Source organism: Microtus oregoni, unplaced genomic scaffold (assembly GCF_018167655.1).
Source record: "Microtus oregoni isolate MIOR12 unplaced genomic scaffold, Mior012 000046F_ref0000063, whole genome shotgun sequence".
Taxonomy (NCBI): Eukaryota; Metazoa; Chordata; class Mammalia; order Rodentia; family Cricetidae; genus Microtus; species Microtus oregoni.
Window position 1 is genome coordinate 7,416,800 of NW_024543220.1, and position 15,443 is coordinate 7,432,242.

General features: G+C 40.5%; 1 protein-coding gene across 2 annotated transcripts in view; it reads left to right on the forward strand.

The window, feature by feature from the left end:
* Positions 1-15,443, forward strand: part of Cntnap2 (contactin associated protein 2) — a 2,078,180-nt gene that overhangs the window by 1,098,221 nt on the left and 964,516 nt on the right. For both annotated transcript variants that reach the window (XR_005972587.1, XM_041635058.1), the window contains exon 10: positions 3,679-3,850. Coding sequence is in view for 1 of the 2 variants with exons in the window: in XM_041635058.1 (XP_041490992.1) it covers positions 3,679-3,850 (172 nt within the window). In the remaining variant the exon portion in view is untranslated. The remainder of the gene's footprint in view (positions 1-3,678; positions 3,851-15,443) is intronic.

The window sequence follows — 15,443 nt, forward strand, 5'->3', positions numbered from 1 at the left end:
TTGTGATTGATGGTGGAAGGGCCAACCCACTGTGAGTGGTGCAATTATTGGGTTGGTGGCCCTGTGTTCTACAAGAAAGCAGGTTAAGCAAACCAGTAAGCAGCACTCCTTCATGGCCTCTGTGTCAGCTCTTGCCTCCAGGTTCTTGCTCTATTTGAGTTTCTGTTCTGACTTCCTTCAATGATGAACAATAATCTAGAAGTGTAAGACAAATAAGCCTCCCCAAGGTGATGAAACACCACAACCCTAACTAGAACAACTCAGTACCAGGATAATAAAGTGTTGCCGTGACAGACCTGACCATGTTATTTTGGGGGAGAACTATCAAAGGACTTTGGAATTTGAGCCTAGAAAAGCCATTAAGTGTTGAGAAGTTGTTCTGTGAGAGCTTAGAAGATAAGAAGTTGAGAGCAGTGCAGACAATGGAGGCCTGACTGATGAAGTTTCAGAGGGAAGCAAAGACTCTATCAGGCCATTTCTATGACGAATCTGTGGTCTGGCCAGCTGGGGCTGAAGAAATCAGCTGGGATTAACAAGAGACCAGAACCACTGAAGTAAAACTTCTGCTTTACTGGGACAGTTGATGCTGGGTAGGCGGAGCAAGAAATTTATGGTAGCTGAGCCGAGTGCAGCATCACTGAACTGAAATCTTCTCAACTTGGCGCCTTAGTGTTGGCACAGGGAAGCTGTGTTCCAGAGGCAGCCGAGTTTGTACCTCACACGGACAGTCAAACCTGGTAGTTTAAAAGTCGCCTAGGTGGTAATGGTTTTGAAAGCACGAAGGGGTCATGGAGGGCCGCTGAGACCTGGCAATAGGTGGCAGCACTGGAGTCCCTGAAGAAAGCCCAGGAGAAGTTTTTGGTGTAAGTACAGCCCCAGTTGCAGCAAAAGACCTCATCATTTTATTTGGAGATGCAAGTACCATGGAATGACCATCAAGAACAGTAACAGTTGTGGAGTGGAGACAGCCAAAGCCTCGAAGACAAATTGTATGTGCTACAAAGGGTGGAGCCTGAGAGGTTACCCAAGCCCTTTGAGAAGCACAGAAGATTGTGGGTTGATTCAGGCAATGAATTTGGAGCTATTTACATGGTTGGAGTTTGGTTTGTTATGTTGTGACTATACTCTGGTTCTTACCCTTTTAAAGAAAGTATGTTTGTATTTTATATAGGAGTCATTGCTGACAGTCTTTGGATTTTAAAAGAAACTTTGGGTTTTTGAAAGAGACTGAATATTTAATATGTTTGAATTTATAAGACTGTGGGATTTCTAAGTTTGAAAATGATTTCTAATTTTATGTTTTGATTTCAATATTAATGTATAATCTTGAGGATTAACAAGAGAGGAAAAGTTAGGGTTTATCAGTGATTTGCTTGTATGTCAAGTTGATAAGGGGTCCTTGGTGGTGGACAGTTTTATATTAATTTGGTACAAGCTAAAGTCACTTGAAAGGAGAGAACCTCAAGCAAGAAAAATATTTCCATTAGATGGGACTGTATAGCATTTTTCAAATTAGTGATTGATGGGGAAGGTCCAGCTCATTGTGGGTGGTGCCACCCCTGGACTGGACTGGTAGCCCCGGGTTTTATATAAAAGCAGGCTGAGCAAACTAGTAAGCTGCCCTCCTTCATGGCATCAACTGCACTCTTCCACGACATCTGCACCGGCTCCTGCCTCCAGGATCCTTCCCTGTTTGATTTCCTGTCCTGACATCCTTCACTGATGAACAGTAGTTTAGAAGTGTAAGACAAATGAGCTCCTTCCTCCCCAACTTGCTTTGGTCATAGCATTTCATCAGAGCAATGGTAACCCTAAGACAACCACAACATTGATAAATTTTGGCCTACAACCCATAAGGATCCCAGGTGCTTTCATTGTCATTTCTACCCCTTTCCTTTATATTGTTAGTGACTGCCTCCTGAGAGATATTAGGCAATTCTCCGAAGGCTCTTTAAGCTAACTTGAGCTTTCCTTGGGGATGTTATTGTAATTTGTTTCCAGCTAGAGGTTATTTACTCATTGCTTTGTTGGGTAACAATAATTCCCTCTTCTTCCCACTCCTCTCAAGCCTCACAACACCTTTTCAGTCATGGAAGTTTTCCACAATCTCTCATAGGCCTCCCGACAACACTCCCTGCTGGCCAACATGAGCAGTTTACATAGCAGATTAGAAATGGGCCTTGGAAATCACAAGCTAATACCACTTACACAGTTTTTTGTTTCCTACAGAAATAAGCCAAACTCGGAGTCCAAAGATGCTACAGAAGAGTGTAGAAGCTTGCACACAAGAGTAAATAGGATTGCTCTTAAAAGCGTTAAGGATAATACAAGAACCATAACTATTTTCGATGACTATGTAATGATTATTCCTATAATTATCTTCTCCTAGAATAGATTTCATGTAAGAGCCTGAAAAGACTCGACAATTTCAGACTCCAAAAGTATCAAGCCCAAACAGAACATTGTTGTGAGTGGTTGCTGAAGTCTTGTTTTGGGAACTTAATCACACCCAGTTGGAAGCGAGAAGCATTTATGCAGCTGCTCTGATTCACTGGCATTCTCACTCATAAAGAGAGTTACTCATTTCAAAATCTTTCCAACTGAATGTGGATGTTTGGACTCCTAAGTATTCACAAAAGCTGAACCCAATGATAGCATTGCAAGGAGCATCCACAAAAGTTACAGCTGCATGTTTTCTGTCTGCTAAGTTTAGCCATTAAAACCTACTCAGTTTTATCATGATTAGTCAAGTGGAAATCACATTGTGTGCATACAACTATTCTAAGTAGACAATTTATCCAAAAGTCAGCGTTTTTGTAAAGGGACTAAGTCAATGCCGATGAAAATGCTTAGCATAGAAACACATGAGTACATACATACACAGGCATTTATATGCACACTCACATACACACACAAACTCACACAATCATGTAACAGTATTGAAACAGAACATGTCATTTTAAGTCAGGAATTAGCATAATCCTTTTTTTCTAGTGCTATATTGGTGGAAAATAATGTATACCTCTGAGATGACACCTTAAAGGAACCTCAAATGACAGTTTTCAGAACTTATATATTGACACCTATTAAGGAAATGAGGAAAAGGGTCTTCATTGTAGTCAACTATTACTATATCAACCAAAATAGGACATTTTAAAGAATCACTTAATGAACAAACTCTGATTATTTTCTAATAAATATTAGTATTCACTTTTATTCATTTAATGGTATATGTTGATTCCCACTCTTTTTAAGGTATTGGTAGTCTATTGTCAACCATACAGTACTGGAAAGAATGGATTAGCAAATAATTTAAGACTAATAAGTCCAGTTTAAATTGGCAAAGTAGCCATATTCGGGTTAGGGAATGCCCAGAGTCATATCTACTTCAATAAGTGTACTCTCCTAATCCTTCCCAAATAGTTCCACCAACTGTGGAAATGAGCATTCAAATATGTGAGCCTATAAGGGCAGTTCTCATTCAAACCACCCCCTGAGCCTGACTCTTGCCTAAAATAATCTCACATGCTCAAGAGGTAGCACACCTGTACTATGTCAGCAAGAATCAAAGAAATGCCAATAATAGTCAGATGACTGTGTCTGGTCAAACACTTGGGAGGCCTTTAATAAAGCTTGCCGGATGCCCATTGTGATCTTCTTGTTCCTTCTGTTTCACAGGATTTTTGAATCACATGAACAATGCCAGTCACTTTGTCCTTCAACCATCATTCCAAGGATGCATGCAGCTCATCCAGATAGACGATCAGCTTGTAGATTTGAATGAAGTGGCACGGAGGAAGCCAGGAAGCTTTGCAAATGTCACCATTGACATGTGCGCCATCATAGACAGGTAAGCCATCTGTTGATCCTACCTTGAGTGCTCCAGACATCACAGATTCATATTTCTGTTCCTTGACAGGGAAAGACAAGAAAGAAAAAGATAAACGCGAATGCAAATACTGGGCTTATGAATGGCTGCTGTTTGGGATGCCTACTTTATCTAGTGTATTTGTGCTGTATGCAAAGACAACATTTATATATGTGTGTGTGTCTGTATGGAATATATTTGTATATATATATATATGTATACATATAGTTTGCTTGGTACATGTGTGTGTATGTATTTGTGCGTGTATATATCTGTATACCTGTGTTTATGGAGTATATGTGTGTATATGTCTATATGAAATGTATGTGTATGTATGTATAGGGCATTACATATGCATATGTGAATGTGTCTTTAGATATATGTGTACATATACATATGTGAGCAGAGAGGTGGAGCAATTTGTACCATCACATGTGTCTACTAACTTTGCTCAGGGAATGTGGGCACTGTGCTGGTAGTACTGCGAGCAATGGCTGAACAATGAGGGAAACCCTCAGTTCTCAGTGCTACCTTTCCTTCTACGCTCAGAGGATTCCCATCTCTTCTCAGTTTGTTGTCCCTTCTGAAGACCACACTGTGCTAGATGTGGTCACAAGATACTATTAGCGAGTGAGAGTTAACTGGAACAGACACTTGAAATAATTCTCCTTGCAAAGCACACAAACAGGAATATTAGAAATTAATGTTTATTGGCTTTTGCAAATCTAGGAAGAAATTTTGTCTTTCTGGGTTTGACACTTTCATGCATTATATAACTTAGTTGTTTCCCTTCCCACACCTTCTTTTTTCCCACTTCCTGTCCCACTAAAGCTCTTCTTAGGAAGTCCTCTTCCTAACCGTTTGCCTTCCTCATGCCTGTGTGAATTTACACAGACTAGAAAGGCAAAATGCTTCTATAAAATATAGTATCACATATAATTTCCTAAATCTTAAATACTCTAATTATCAAGTTTGATTTTTATTAGGACTTAATATGTTTCATTGTGAGATATTTTGTCTTTGAAAAGTACATGAAACAACAATTTGATGCTAACCTAGTGAACTGATTTAGTTTTCTCAGTCAATTTCACACATTATAATGAGGGACTATTTTGCACTGAACATTAATTCAATTCATTTCATATTTTGTAAAATGAAAGTTCATGAAAATCACTTTTAAAATTTGTTATAAGACAGGCTGTGAGAGATGACTCAACAGTTAGGAGTCCTTGCTGTTCTTGCAGAAGACATGAGTTCAGTTCCCAATACGCATATCAGGTGACTCACAGTGACTACAACTCCAGCTCCTGGGAGTCTAATGCCCTCTTCTTACATACATGCATGCATACAGTCACAAACACATAAAAATAAATAAAAGAAAGATAGCATGTGTACCTTAGTCTAACATCCCCCACATGCAAACTTCAAAGTTTCTAAGTTGTTTAGTGGAGATCCACAAGCAGCCACCCAAGTCAGCTATGTAGCCCATGAAAAATGTTCTATCATGAACAAGTTCATCTGTACATCATCTTAATAAGTTGGCAGTCATGCAAATGGTATCTTACAAGTTCATAATGACTGTAGTTTATGTTGGCAATGGTTCATAGGAGCTACAGATTATAAGTTTTATTTGTCTGTTTTTTGACACAGAGGTTCTCTGTGTAGCCCCTGCTATGCTAGAACTTGCTCGGTAGACCAAGCTGGCCTTGAATTCAGAGAGCTGAGTACCTCTGCCTTGAGAGTGCTGGGATTAAAGATGCATGCTACCACTGCCCAGCCATAATTTTAAAGTCTGAATATGTTTACAATAGGAGAAAGAGGAACATCCTGTTCATTTATGTTACATCTGTGAGAAGGTTGTTGCTAACAGCCTACACAGTTTATATATAAATAGGACAGCAAACAATTTTGACAGAATATACCCCTAATTTTAGAGACGTTTATAATGTATTAGCTACTATTTCTTGTTGTAAGGAGGGAGGCTGCTTGTTGGTTCCTGGCCACTTAGTCCTGAAATAATCAGACAGAAACCCTATTATTTAAATCACTGCTTGACCCATTAGCTCTAACTTCTTATTAGCTAACTCTTACATTTTAATTTAACCCATTACCATTAATCTGTGTATTGCCATGTGGCTTACCAGCTAAAGTTCTAACATCTGTCCCTGGCAGGGCTACATGGCATCTCTGACTCTGCCTCCTTTCTAGCAGCATTCAGCTTAGTTTTCCCCACCTAGGTCTCTTCCCCTAAAGCTCTGCTATAGGCCAAAATTAGTTCCTTTATTACCCAAAGGTATTCACACCATACAGAGGGGAATCCCACATCAATTTCTGCCAGAACTGCATAATAGTGATAACAAGAGAAACTAAAATAGGAATAATTCAGAGATCTTGTCTGTGATATGAGATACTATCTACATGCTTTCTATAAGGTCACATTTTATAATTTCTAGTTACATGAATATGGAAAGCCTTAGAAATTGGTGATCTTTGTATGTCAGTGGCTTTAATGAGACAGTAACTTCTGTGGAGCTGTCCACTGACCTCACTCAGCTCTGTACACAAGCAGTATTGTTCTTTCATTTCAAATATCACATTCCGACCTATCCTGTTTAAAGTGTTTCTTCCAGAGGAAGGACAGATGATGTTGAACTTCTTATGCAAGCTTGGAGACAGAAGGGTGTTGTTGTCACCCAAAGAGTAAATGAGGGTTCCCTGCCCTGTGGTCAGGGAACCCTTACTGCTCTTTGGACTGGAGAGGGAGAGGGAGAGGAGTGGAGGGAGGGGGAGAAGGATGGGAGGAGGGGGAGGGAAATGGGAGGCTGGGAGGAGGTGGAAACTTGTTTTTTTTTCTCCTTTTCTCAATAAAAAAATGGAAAAAAAAGAGTAAATGAGGTCTGAATAAATGAAGAGAGTACATGGCCATGATCGTGGGTCTTCTACCCCAGTTAACCCAGTCCATATCTCATCATGAAAATCACTTTCTGTCCCCTAGCATTTTTAAGGGCAAAAATGTGTGCCCGTCTCATGATAATTGGTGAGATCAACTCCTTTGTTGACTTAAAATGTACCCAGTTAAAAATCCTAAGCTATAGTATTTTGTGTATATTTTATGTATTATCTAGGCCATGCTCATCTCATTCAAAATCATTGAAGAGATGCTGACAGAGTGACCCACAGCCTAGATGAGCATATGGAGAGTCTTTGCCTCAGCTTCTGAAGCTGCAATGGACAAATGCATCCCTGTAACGTGTGCTTGCTAACAGAAGCTCTACAGCTTCCCGTTATGCACCAGTTCATCTTCCATTTGCCCAAATTCTCCCAAAGGAAGTACATCCTGACTCATGTGTCTCCTTCCAAATTTCAGCCAGACTGAACAGTGTTATTTTTAAAGGGTGAAATTAAAAATGAGAATAGAATGTAAGAAAATAGAAGAGCTGCATCGTCTCCCTGGATTTATAAGCTCTCTGAGTGTATTACCAGCTGCAGTGATGCAATGAGAAGTCAGGGAAGGAGATAAGGAGGATGAATGAGTGTTCCGGAATTTTTACTGAATTTTCTTTCTTCGTGTATACATTTGCATGTGACTCTGTGTTTTCTAGACAGAATGTTGAGTCATGGAAAGATCAATTTGGCCAGGTCATAGGCCCAAACGATTAACACATATTTTCTGACCATATGGAATGACCAGTCCTATTCTCTGCACTAAAGTAAATCAAAGAGCAAAATGGAAGTCCATACATATTTGAAACTCACATTCCAGGAGAAGAAGAAGAGAACAAGGGCAGAATAGGGGAAGAGCTATAAGTGTAAGCTAAAAGTAAATAATAAAGTTAGAAGATTCTGAGTTGAGGGAAAAAGAAGAGAATAAAACAAAGCAAGGAGCAAAGGTGTGTTGGATATAGGTGTTTGCGAGTAGTTAAAACAGGATGCTCAGAGAGAACCTCAGAGAAAAACATGATCAAGAGCATGTCATTGTTTATCCAATACCAAATGATCAGCCCTGAAAATGGTTACATACAAATAACATTTCACAGACTGAGAAGGTTGTGTTTCAGTATTTAGGAATACACACACACTCACACACACACACACACACACACACACACACTCACACACATTTACACATACACAATGAGTATGGAAAGGCGGCTGTGAAATGGAAAGAAGGCAAGCAGAGCAGTGCATGGGAGGGTTTGGAAGGAGGAAAAAGATGGGGGAAATTGTAAGTGTAATATAATTTGAATTAGTTCAAGACCTTAAAAAGTTAATTTTATTGCTTTGAGGAAAGAGCATCCCATGTAGATGAGAGTTAGGTCAAAGAGGATAATTGTCATGATAATGGATCTCAAGTAAGCTATGGTGACAAATTTGAAAGGGTGGGAAAGTTGGCAAAAATAAAAAAAAAAACCACAGAGCACTCCTAGAAATCACCCCCCCCCTTTCTTGGATGGTCCTGCTTGCCTGTAAAGCCCCAGAACTCAGAAAATAAGGAAGAAGAAGAGTGAATTCCAGGCCAGCTTTGGCTATAGAACAAGACCCAGTCTAGGCAAATAAATATTTAAAAACTAGTTCCTGGAGGCTAATGATGTATTGTAAAGATTTATTGTTTATTCTGAAAGAATTAGGGAGCCATTGCAGGGTACTGAATAGAACAATGAGACACTATTAATTTCTACTATAAAATGATAATTTGGGAGTGGGAGGAGAAAATGTGGGTGGCAAGAACCCAACTGGAAGACCATTTTCATTTTCATGATACAGTAAGTGATGCCTGATGCATGGGGTAGCAAGAAGTTCTAATTTCTGAATATAGTACCAGGTAGATTCAGAAGGGTTTGTGATGGAGTACATGTAGAGTATGAGAGAAAAAAAGAACATGTCCAGGTCCTTTGAAAGTATTACCTGGAAGGAAGAATTTCCATTTCCACCAGGGAAGAAAGTTCATCAAGGAGAGTGCAGAGAAAAATCAGAACTTCGGTGTTGGCTGGTAAGGGATATGTTTTAGAGATGTCTAAGTATAAACCTAAATATTACAGTGGTGCATATTTATATAACAGAAATGTGTAGCAAGTATGTATCTTTGTATTACACAGCAAGCCTTGGTGACTGACAGTTTCACATTAACTGCAGTAGGTCTCTGATATTTTTGCATCTCATTTTAACTATCTTTGCAGAAATGAAAATATTCTCAAGAGATATTAGTGTACCCCTTTGGCTCCCAGACTGTAAAGAAATTGAAATTTCTCCAGTAACATCATGCTGGGTAAAGGAAAACATGAAAATCCCTATGCTGGCCCAAGGGTGAACTTCATCTCCTGGGAAGAAAGTTTACAGTCCTGACAATCTGTCAGAGTTCACTGGGGAAAAGGCTGGAGCTCTGAGAACAATGGGTCAGCGATGGGCAGGGCCACTCTCCGACTAAGACTCATGAGTTATAAATACTTCTTGTCCTCTATTGAAACCCAAATCTCAAGCCAGGTCCCCAAAGATGGCCTTGGAGAGAGGCAGTCACTGGATTTTTATCTTCTTTATTAGGAATGCATACTGAACAATTTTTTTTCTTTTAACCAGATTTTTTTGTTATTTTGTTTCCTTAATGAGCCTGTTCAAGGCTTGCGTTCCAGCATGGTTTATAAGAACTGTTAGGCTCAAATCCTCAAAGTCCTTGCAAAAGCCAACAAGGAGTCCTAGTTGTGTATGTAAAAGCAAAGAGCCTTTATTTTATACAAGTTTGCAAACTCAGTCTCTCTGCATGTTCAATGTATTGGAATAAACGAGGAGCCCCAAACTCAGTTAGAATAGGGTTTTATAGTAGTAACGGTGGGAGAAAGTAGTTTCTGAGGGTTTAAGACCCCTGATTGGCTGACATTTGTCTAGGGGTGTCCTGGTGAGTGTGTGATGGCAGGTGATCCTATCTACTACCATGATTGGAATGTTAGGCATTTCCTTTGAATGGTCTGTTCTTGGATGGTGGTAATCTCAGTTTGTGGTTCTTCCAGCAACCAGGTATTGCTTAAGGGTAAACTACTGAGACTCAGGCCTCCATTTAAATTTATCAATGGCCAAGTCCTACTCTGGCAGGTGATAATGGTTGGAAGTAAAAAACTTCCTTTGAGCGACCTGCCCATTCTTAGCTTATTATGGCTGGCTCCCACAAGAACTACCCACATACTGTCCCTAAAACTTCTGTTGACATTACGGACAATCAGTAAGCACAGAACGAAGCAGAGAAGTAAGGATTAGGTAGGATTTCTCCATGGACAATGTGAACCTCTGGTGTTTGCTTCTCCTTGAGATATTCAACTTTCAAAGAACAAGGCTTTGCTCATATTTTTGGTTGCTAAAATAATCCCTGACAATGTAAACTGCATACAATAGATAGCCTTTGTTCTGTCTTATATTATTAAACCCTTTTATTTACCTTATACTCTTTTATACCACTGGTTCCTGATAGTAAAGATCTTTAGCTCCTATGCTCAAGCATTTTCTTTGCAACCTTCTGTAGTAATGTAAGGGCAAGGACATCCCGAAACATTAAGAGTAATGTTGGTTCACTCATTGTCTCTGGCCAGGGGAAACACCAAGGAACCACAGAGCATTTCAAACTGGGTGAGCAGACAGGTGGAAATCAGAGCTGTCCAGGTGTGGGGAGAAACTAGTGTAAGCCCTAAAATTCCTGGGCAACATTGGCTAGCGTTGGAAATCAGGAAAGCTGCTTCAGTACACAGTTCTCTTCTGACTTGTGACTACATGGGGAGTTACTGTTCCCGTGGACACACTGGTTGGAAGAAGCTGGTGTGAAACTTGGAAGTAGGTGGTGAGCTTGGCTAGGCTTGGCAAATGAATCTGTCATGTAAGCAATAGTGAAGTCCAGTTGTGGGGTGTCGTTTCCATCCTGAGCCTCCAGTCTGCCTTCAGCCCAGCTTCCAGAGAATATTTCAGTCTCAAAAGCAGGAGCAGGGAAGTGGCACACATGGCTACCAGGAGATTAACAGGGGTTAGTGGTGGTGTCTGGAAGACCTTTTTGTTTTCCTGACACAGATGGCTACCAGGAGATAACAGGGGTTAGTGGTGGTGTCTGGAAGACCTTTTTGTTTTCCTGACACAGATGGCTACCAGGAGATTAACAGGGGTTAGTGGTGGTGTCTTGAAGACCTTTTTGTTTTCCTAATGCAGGTGTGGTCTCCTCCTCTCTGCCATCCTTCTTTAAAACCTCCCATGATGCTTCAAGCTGAATGGCAAGAAGCCTTGGGTCACAGTGCCAATTTATGTTTCTTTGCTAAAAAAAAAAAAAAAAAAAAAAAAAAAATACTCATTCCATGTTTGTTTACAGCAGTTTGAATCAGACATTATTTTTCTTGGCAATCAAAACATCTGTATTCATTGCTTTTCTGTTGCTATGATAAAATACCCTGATACAAAGCGGCTTTGAAAAGAAGGATTTGCTCTGGTCTCTCTTCCAAGAGAAGCCAGTCTGTCATATTGAACGCAGACATGGCAACAAGAGCATTGGGCCAGCTGATTTCATTTCAGCTGAAGGAGATAGCTGAAATGGAAAACAGGAACTGTGGCCTCTCTATAGAGCCTCAATGGCCACCACAGTGACAAGCTTCTTGTAACAAAGCCCCATAACTTTCCTAAAGGTTAAATAACTTTTGCAAGCAGTGCCACAGCTGGGGACCAGTATACAACTATATGAGCCTGTATAGGACACATTTCTCACCAAAATACCACTGAATCCATCTTTCCTCCACTTTTCTGGTGACCCACAGTATCACACTAACTACAGTAAGCCCCTGATATATTTGCATCTCATCGTAACCATCCTCGCAGGGACAGAGACATTCTTTAGAGCACTAGTGTAGCCCCTTTTTCTCCCAGACTATAAAGAAATTGAAATGTTTCCAAGATTATCATGCTGGACAAAGGAAAAGGCTAGGGTCTATATATCAGCTTAAACACTTACACTTATAATATCTATGTTTATAAAATCAACCGTATATCATCCTTTTCTCAAAGCATGTTGGAACAAACTCCTAAGTTTCAAACTGGTGAAAGCAAAGACGATACATTTTTAGAGTCTGTTAAGGGCTTTCCATTGATGTCTCCTAGAGACTGGCAACTGGGGACTAAAAGGCCAGTTAGAGGCCAAATCGAATTTATTTTGTTACAACCAATACCTGTCTGTAACAGAACTATAAAAATGACTAAAAATAATACAGCAGTAGAATGATGTTTCTTCTTTTCAGTCCACTTCCCTAACATAAATAAGGGAACAAAACCAGTATCTATTCTAGATGGAAAAAGAAATGGAAGGAGAGAAATGAATGCCCAACTTAACCAAAACTTGTGATATTATGTTCCTGCAAAAATGAAAAATAGACTAGATCCTAATCCTGAGCTAGCAATTTAATTTCTTCATTATATTTTTGGATAGAAGAATATAATTATATACCCAGCACTTATTTTCTTTTTTTGGTTCGGTACTTTCTTTTAAAGAACATCTACCCAATTGGATTTTTTCCTTGAAGGACAAGAATAAACATATATGCTTAAAACTTATGTCTGTTTAAGTATATGCATATGTGTGAGCCCACTTACATAAGCAGAACCCAGAGGAGGGTATAGGGCATCCTCTTGTATTCCCACCTGTTCTTTTGAGGCAGAATCCTCCTCTGAACCTGGGCTTTCTTGTTTCTTGGCTTGCCTGAAAGTCAGCAAGCCTCATCAATCCTCCTGTTTCTGCCCTATCCAAAATGTGCATCAGGTGATGAACTTAGTCTGTGGGTGCTGGGACAAGCTTGACCCTCATGATGTACAGCAGTAGCCATTCACCACTGAACCAGCTCTCCAACCAGATACATTAATTTCTATTAGAGAATCTAAATGAGGGTTAAATACATACAACATGAGAACTCTCAAAAAGTCAGTTGGAGCTCCTGGAAAGCTAATGAACCCAGTCTAGAAAGAGATGATACGATTCTTCAAAAGCACAAGTGCCCTCTGTGGCCCAGGCTATTGGAATGGCTCAATGGTAGAATGCTTCACCGAGGGCTTGGCTTTGATCCCTCACACAGCCACAAAATAAATGCTTAATGCACTATCTAACTTAGATACAGACAACACATAGCATTCTGTACCAAAAGTAATTTTAATTTCCAGTCACCAACAGACAAACCCTTGAGCAGATTCAATAATCACTCCCCTTGTCAATGATATATCTGGTCAATATGGATTTGAAGCTAGGTCAAATTGAAGTTCCTTTGCAGGCTACTGCCCTACTTTAGTCTCCTTGAATCCCCCAGTATAGCTCTTGAGTCAAGGCTACCCTGGACAGAGCTTCATCCTAGGAATGGTATTGTCAGTAGAGAAGCTACAGAGATTCCTCCACAGTGCCACCCCCAGCAGCCTGCACAGTTCCCTTGGATATTTATGGACTGCAACTCAGACCAAACAACATTCTGTGGTTTTGATGCAAAAGAACATTAGGACTAGTCATTTTGTGGCAAAGCATGGTTGGGGCTAATGTTTAAATGTAGGTTTAAGAACAGGGTTTAAAAAAGGGGGACTCAGAAAAAAGAGCATGGTACCTTGTTCCTCAAGGGAGCTTCACCCTTTCCTTAGCCACATATACTACCTTGGTGGCTGTCAAGTTACACTTTCAAAGATCACCAAGAAACTTTTCCTTTTATCTCTCTGGATAAGTGAGGTGGCTCTGGAGATGCCTTAGGTAGCATTACAAATGAAGAGGTGGCTCCCATTTTCAAACGGGTTTAGGACACATCTTTTCCCTATACATGAGACCACTGGTGAGGGTGGGTCCTAGAGAACTTAGGGAATGGAGAAATCTCTGAGAAATTATTAATTGTGCTTGGATGGCTTGTTTCTATTATTATTGAACATAGATGGCCGCTTCTGTGTCTGTAAAGAGCTTCAACCAGATCCCAGAACTGGATTTTTTTTTTCTTAGTACCTAAGATTTCTCTGGTTTTCTCTCAGCAGTAGAACTCTTGGAGTTCTACACCTCTGTTCCTTCCAGGAGGACTTGAGGCTCTGCAATCTACCTCATCTATTCTATTCCTGATGCCCATGACTGGGCCAAAAGCTTTTTCTGGTGTTGGGTCTTATGGCATGGCTACTTCTGTTTAGGTTCCAGAATTTCTGTTGGTCCCGTTTCTTCCAAGAGAGTCTTGGCTTTAGCACTGAATCTGACATGTCTTAAGAATGCACCCTGGATAAACAAGGGTGGTTTGCGACCCTAGAGGTACAAGTTCTATGCTTGCTTTCTTCTGAGTCCATTACGTGACTGACTGGTCCTCTCAGCACCTTTGTAGTCTCCTTAAGTACATGTGGTAACTCCTGCATCTCTTGCGGATGACGTTCAAGCTGAACTTGATTATAGGGTGAATATGGAAAGGTGGAGAAGTTGACCACAGCTGTTTCAGGCGTATGCTCTACATCAACAGCAGCTGCCTTGAACCTCCAGGCTGAGCTGCACTTTTCTTTCTTAGAAATATGAATGCCCTTAGTTAGGTCAGTGCCCTACTGTGGAAGCACGTCTTTCACAACAGGAAACATTTCACCCTCCCAAAGGCTACTTCCTGCACCACTCAGTGCATTGCTGGGGTCCGTTATGTTCACTTGGAACAGTTACACAAGAAGGCCCACGAAGGGAGACAGTCTCTCTGATAAGTTTTGTGCTGTCAGAAACTCTTTACTACCTTTAGTCCTGAGGGGAAGACGACTTTGACCTCATCTAAATCCAAAGCTACCAAATCAGGTTGGCTGGAACTACTTCTGGCCGAATTTGAGACAAGTAGCAATTTTCCAGGGGGTGATACCCGATTTCATTTGGGAAACGGCCTTCAGATATCCCAGAAGACAAGTCACCCAGGTCCTGAAACCTGAACACCAGCTTAAGACGAAAACTCAGAGTGGACCCTCAACATATCCCAGCTTTGATTTTTTTTTTTTTTAATTCTCATTCATAGTCCACTCTTGATTCTTGCTCTGACTTCCACTGAGGTCCTCAATCCACTCAATTAACTTAAATGAAACTAGTGAAAAGTAACACACTTGATACATAAAGATTGTTCCACAGTGTCACACTCATGAGGGAAGAGCAGCAAGTGGCCAGAGAGACCTAAATACATAAAGAAAACAACCCCAAAAGTCAGAGCCCTAAAAGAAGGCCAAGGTTCCAGGAAATCTGCTAATCATGGAATTCCCAGAGAGCGGCCAACACCCCACTACATTCCCAGGAGTGCAGGCTTTGCAAAATCAGACAATTTGATTTATCTCACACCCAGGAGTTTCAAAAAGCAGTATATCCGGAAAAGTGTCTGGGTCTGGAGAAGCTTATGTCCCTACCTTCCTACTCTGTACTATACAAACTGCCCTACGACTCTTGCTAGGTTCCTTCTCCTGCACCCTCTCCTGCAGTCTTGGGGTACCAACTCTCAGATTAAGGAAAAGCAGGCCCCCTGGCCGAAGCCAAACTGAGTTTCTATTCTTTATTTCCCTCTACTCATATGTTCTTCTATTTTATTTTTTTTTTCACAAGGCAGACCTA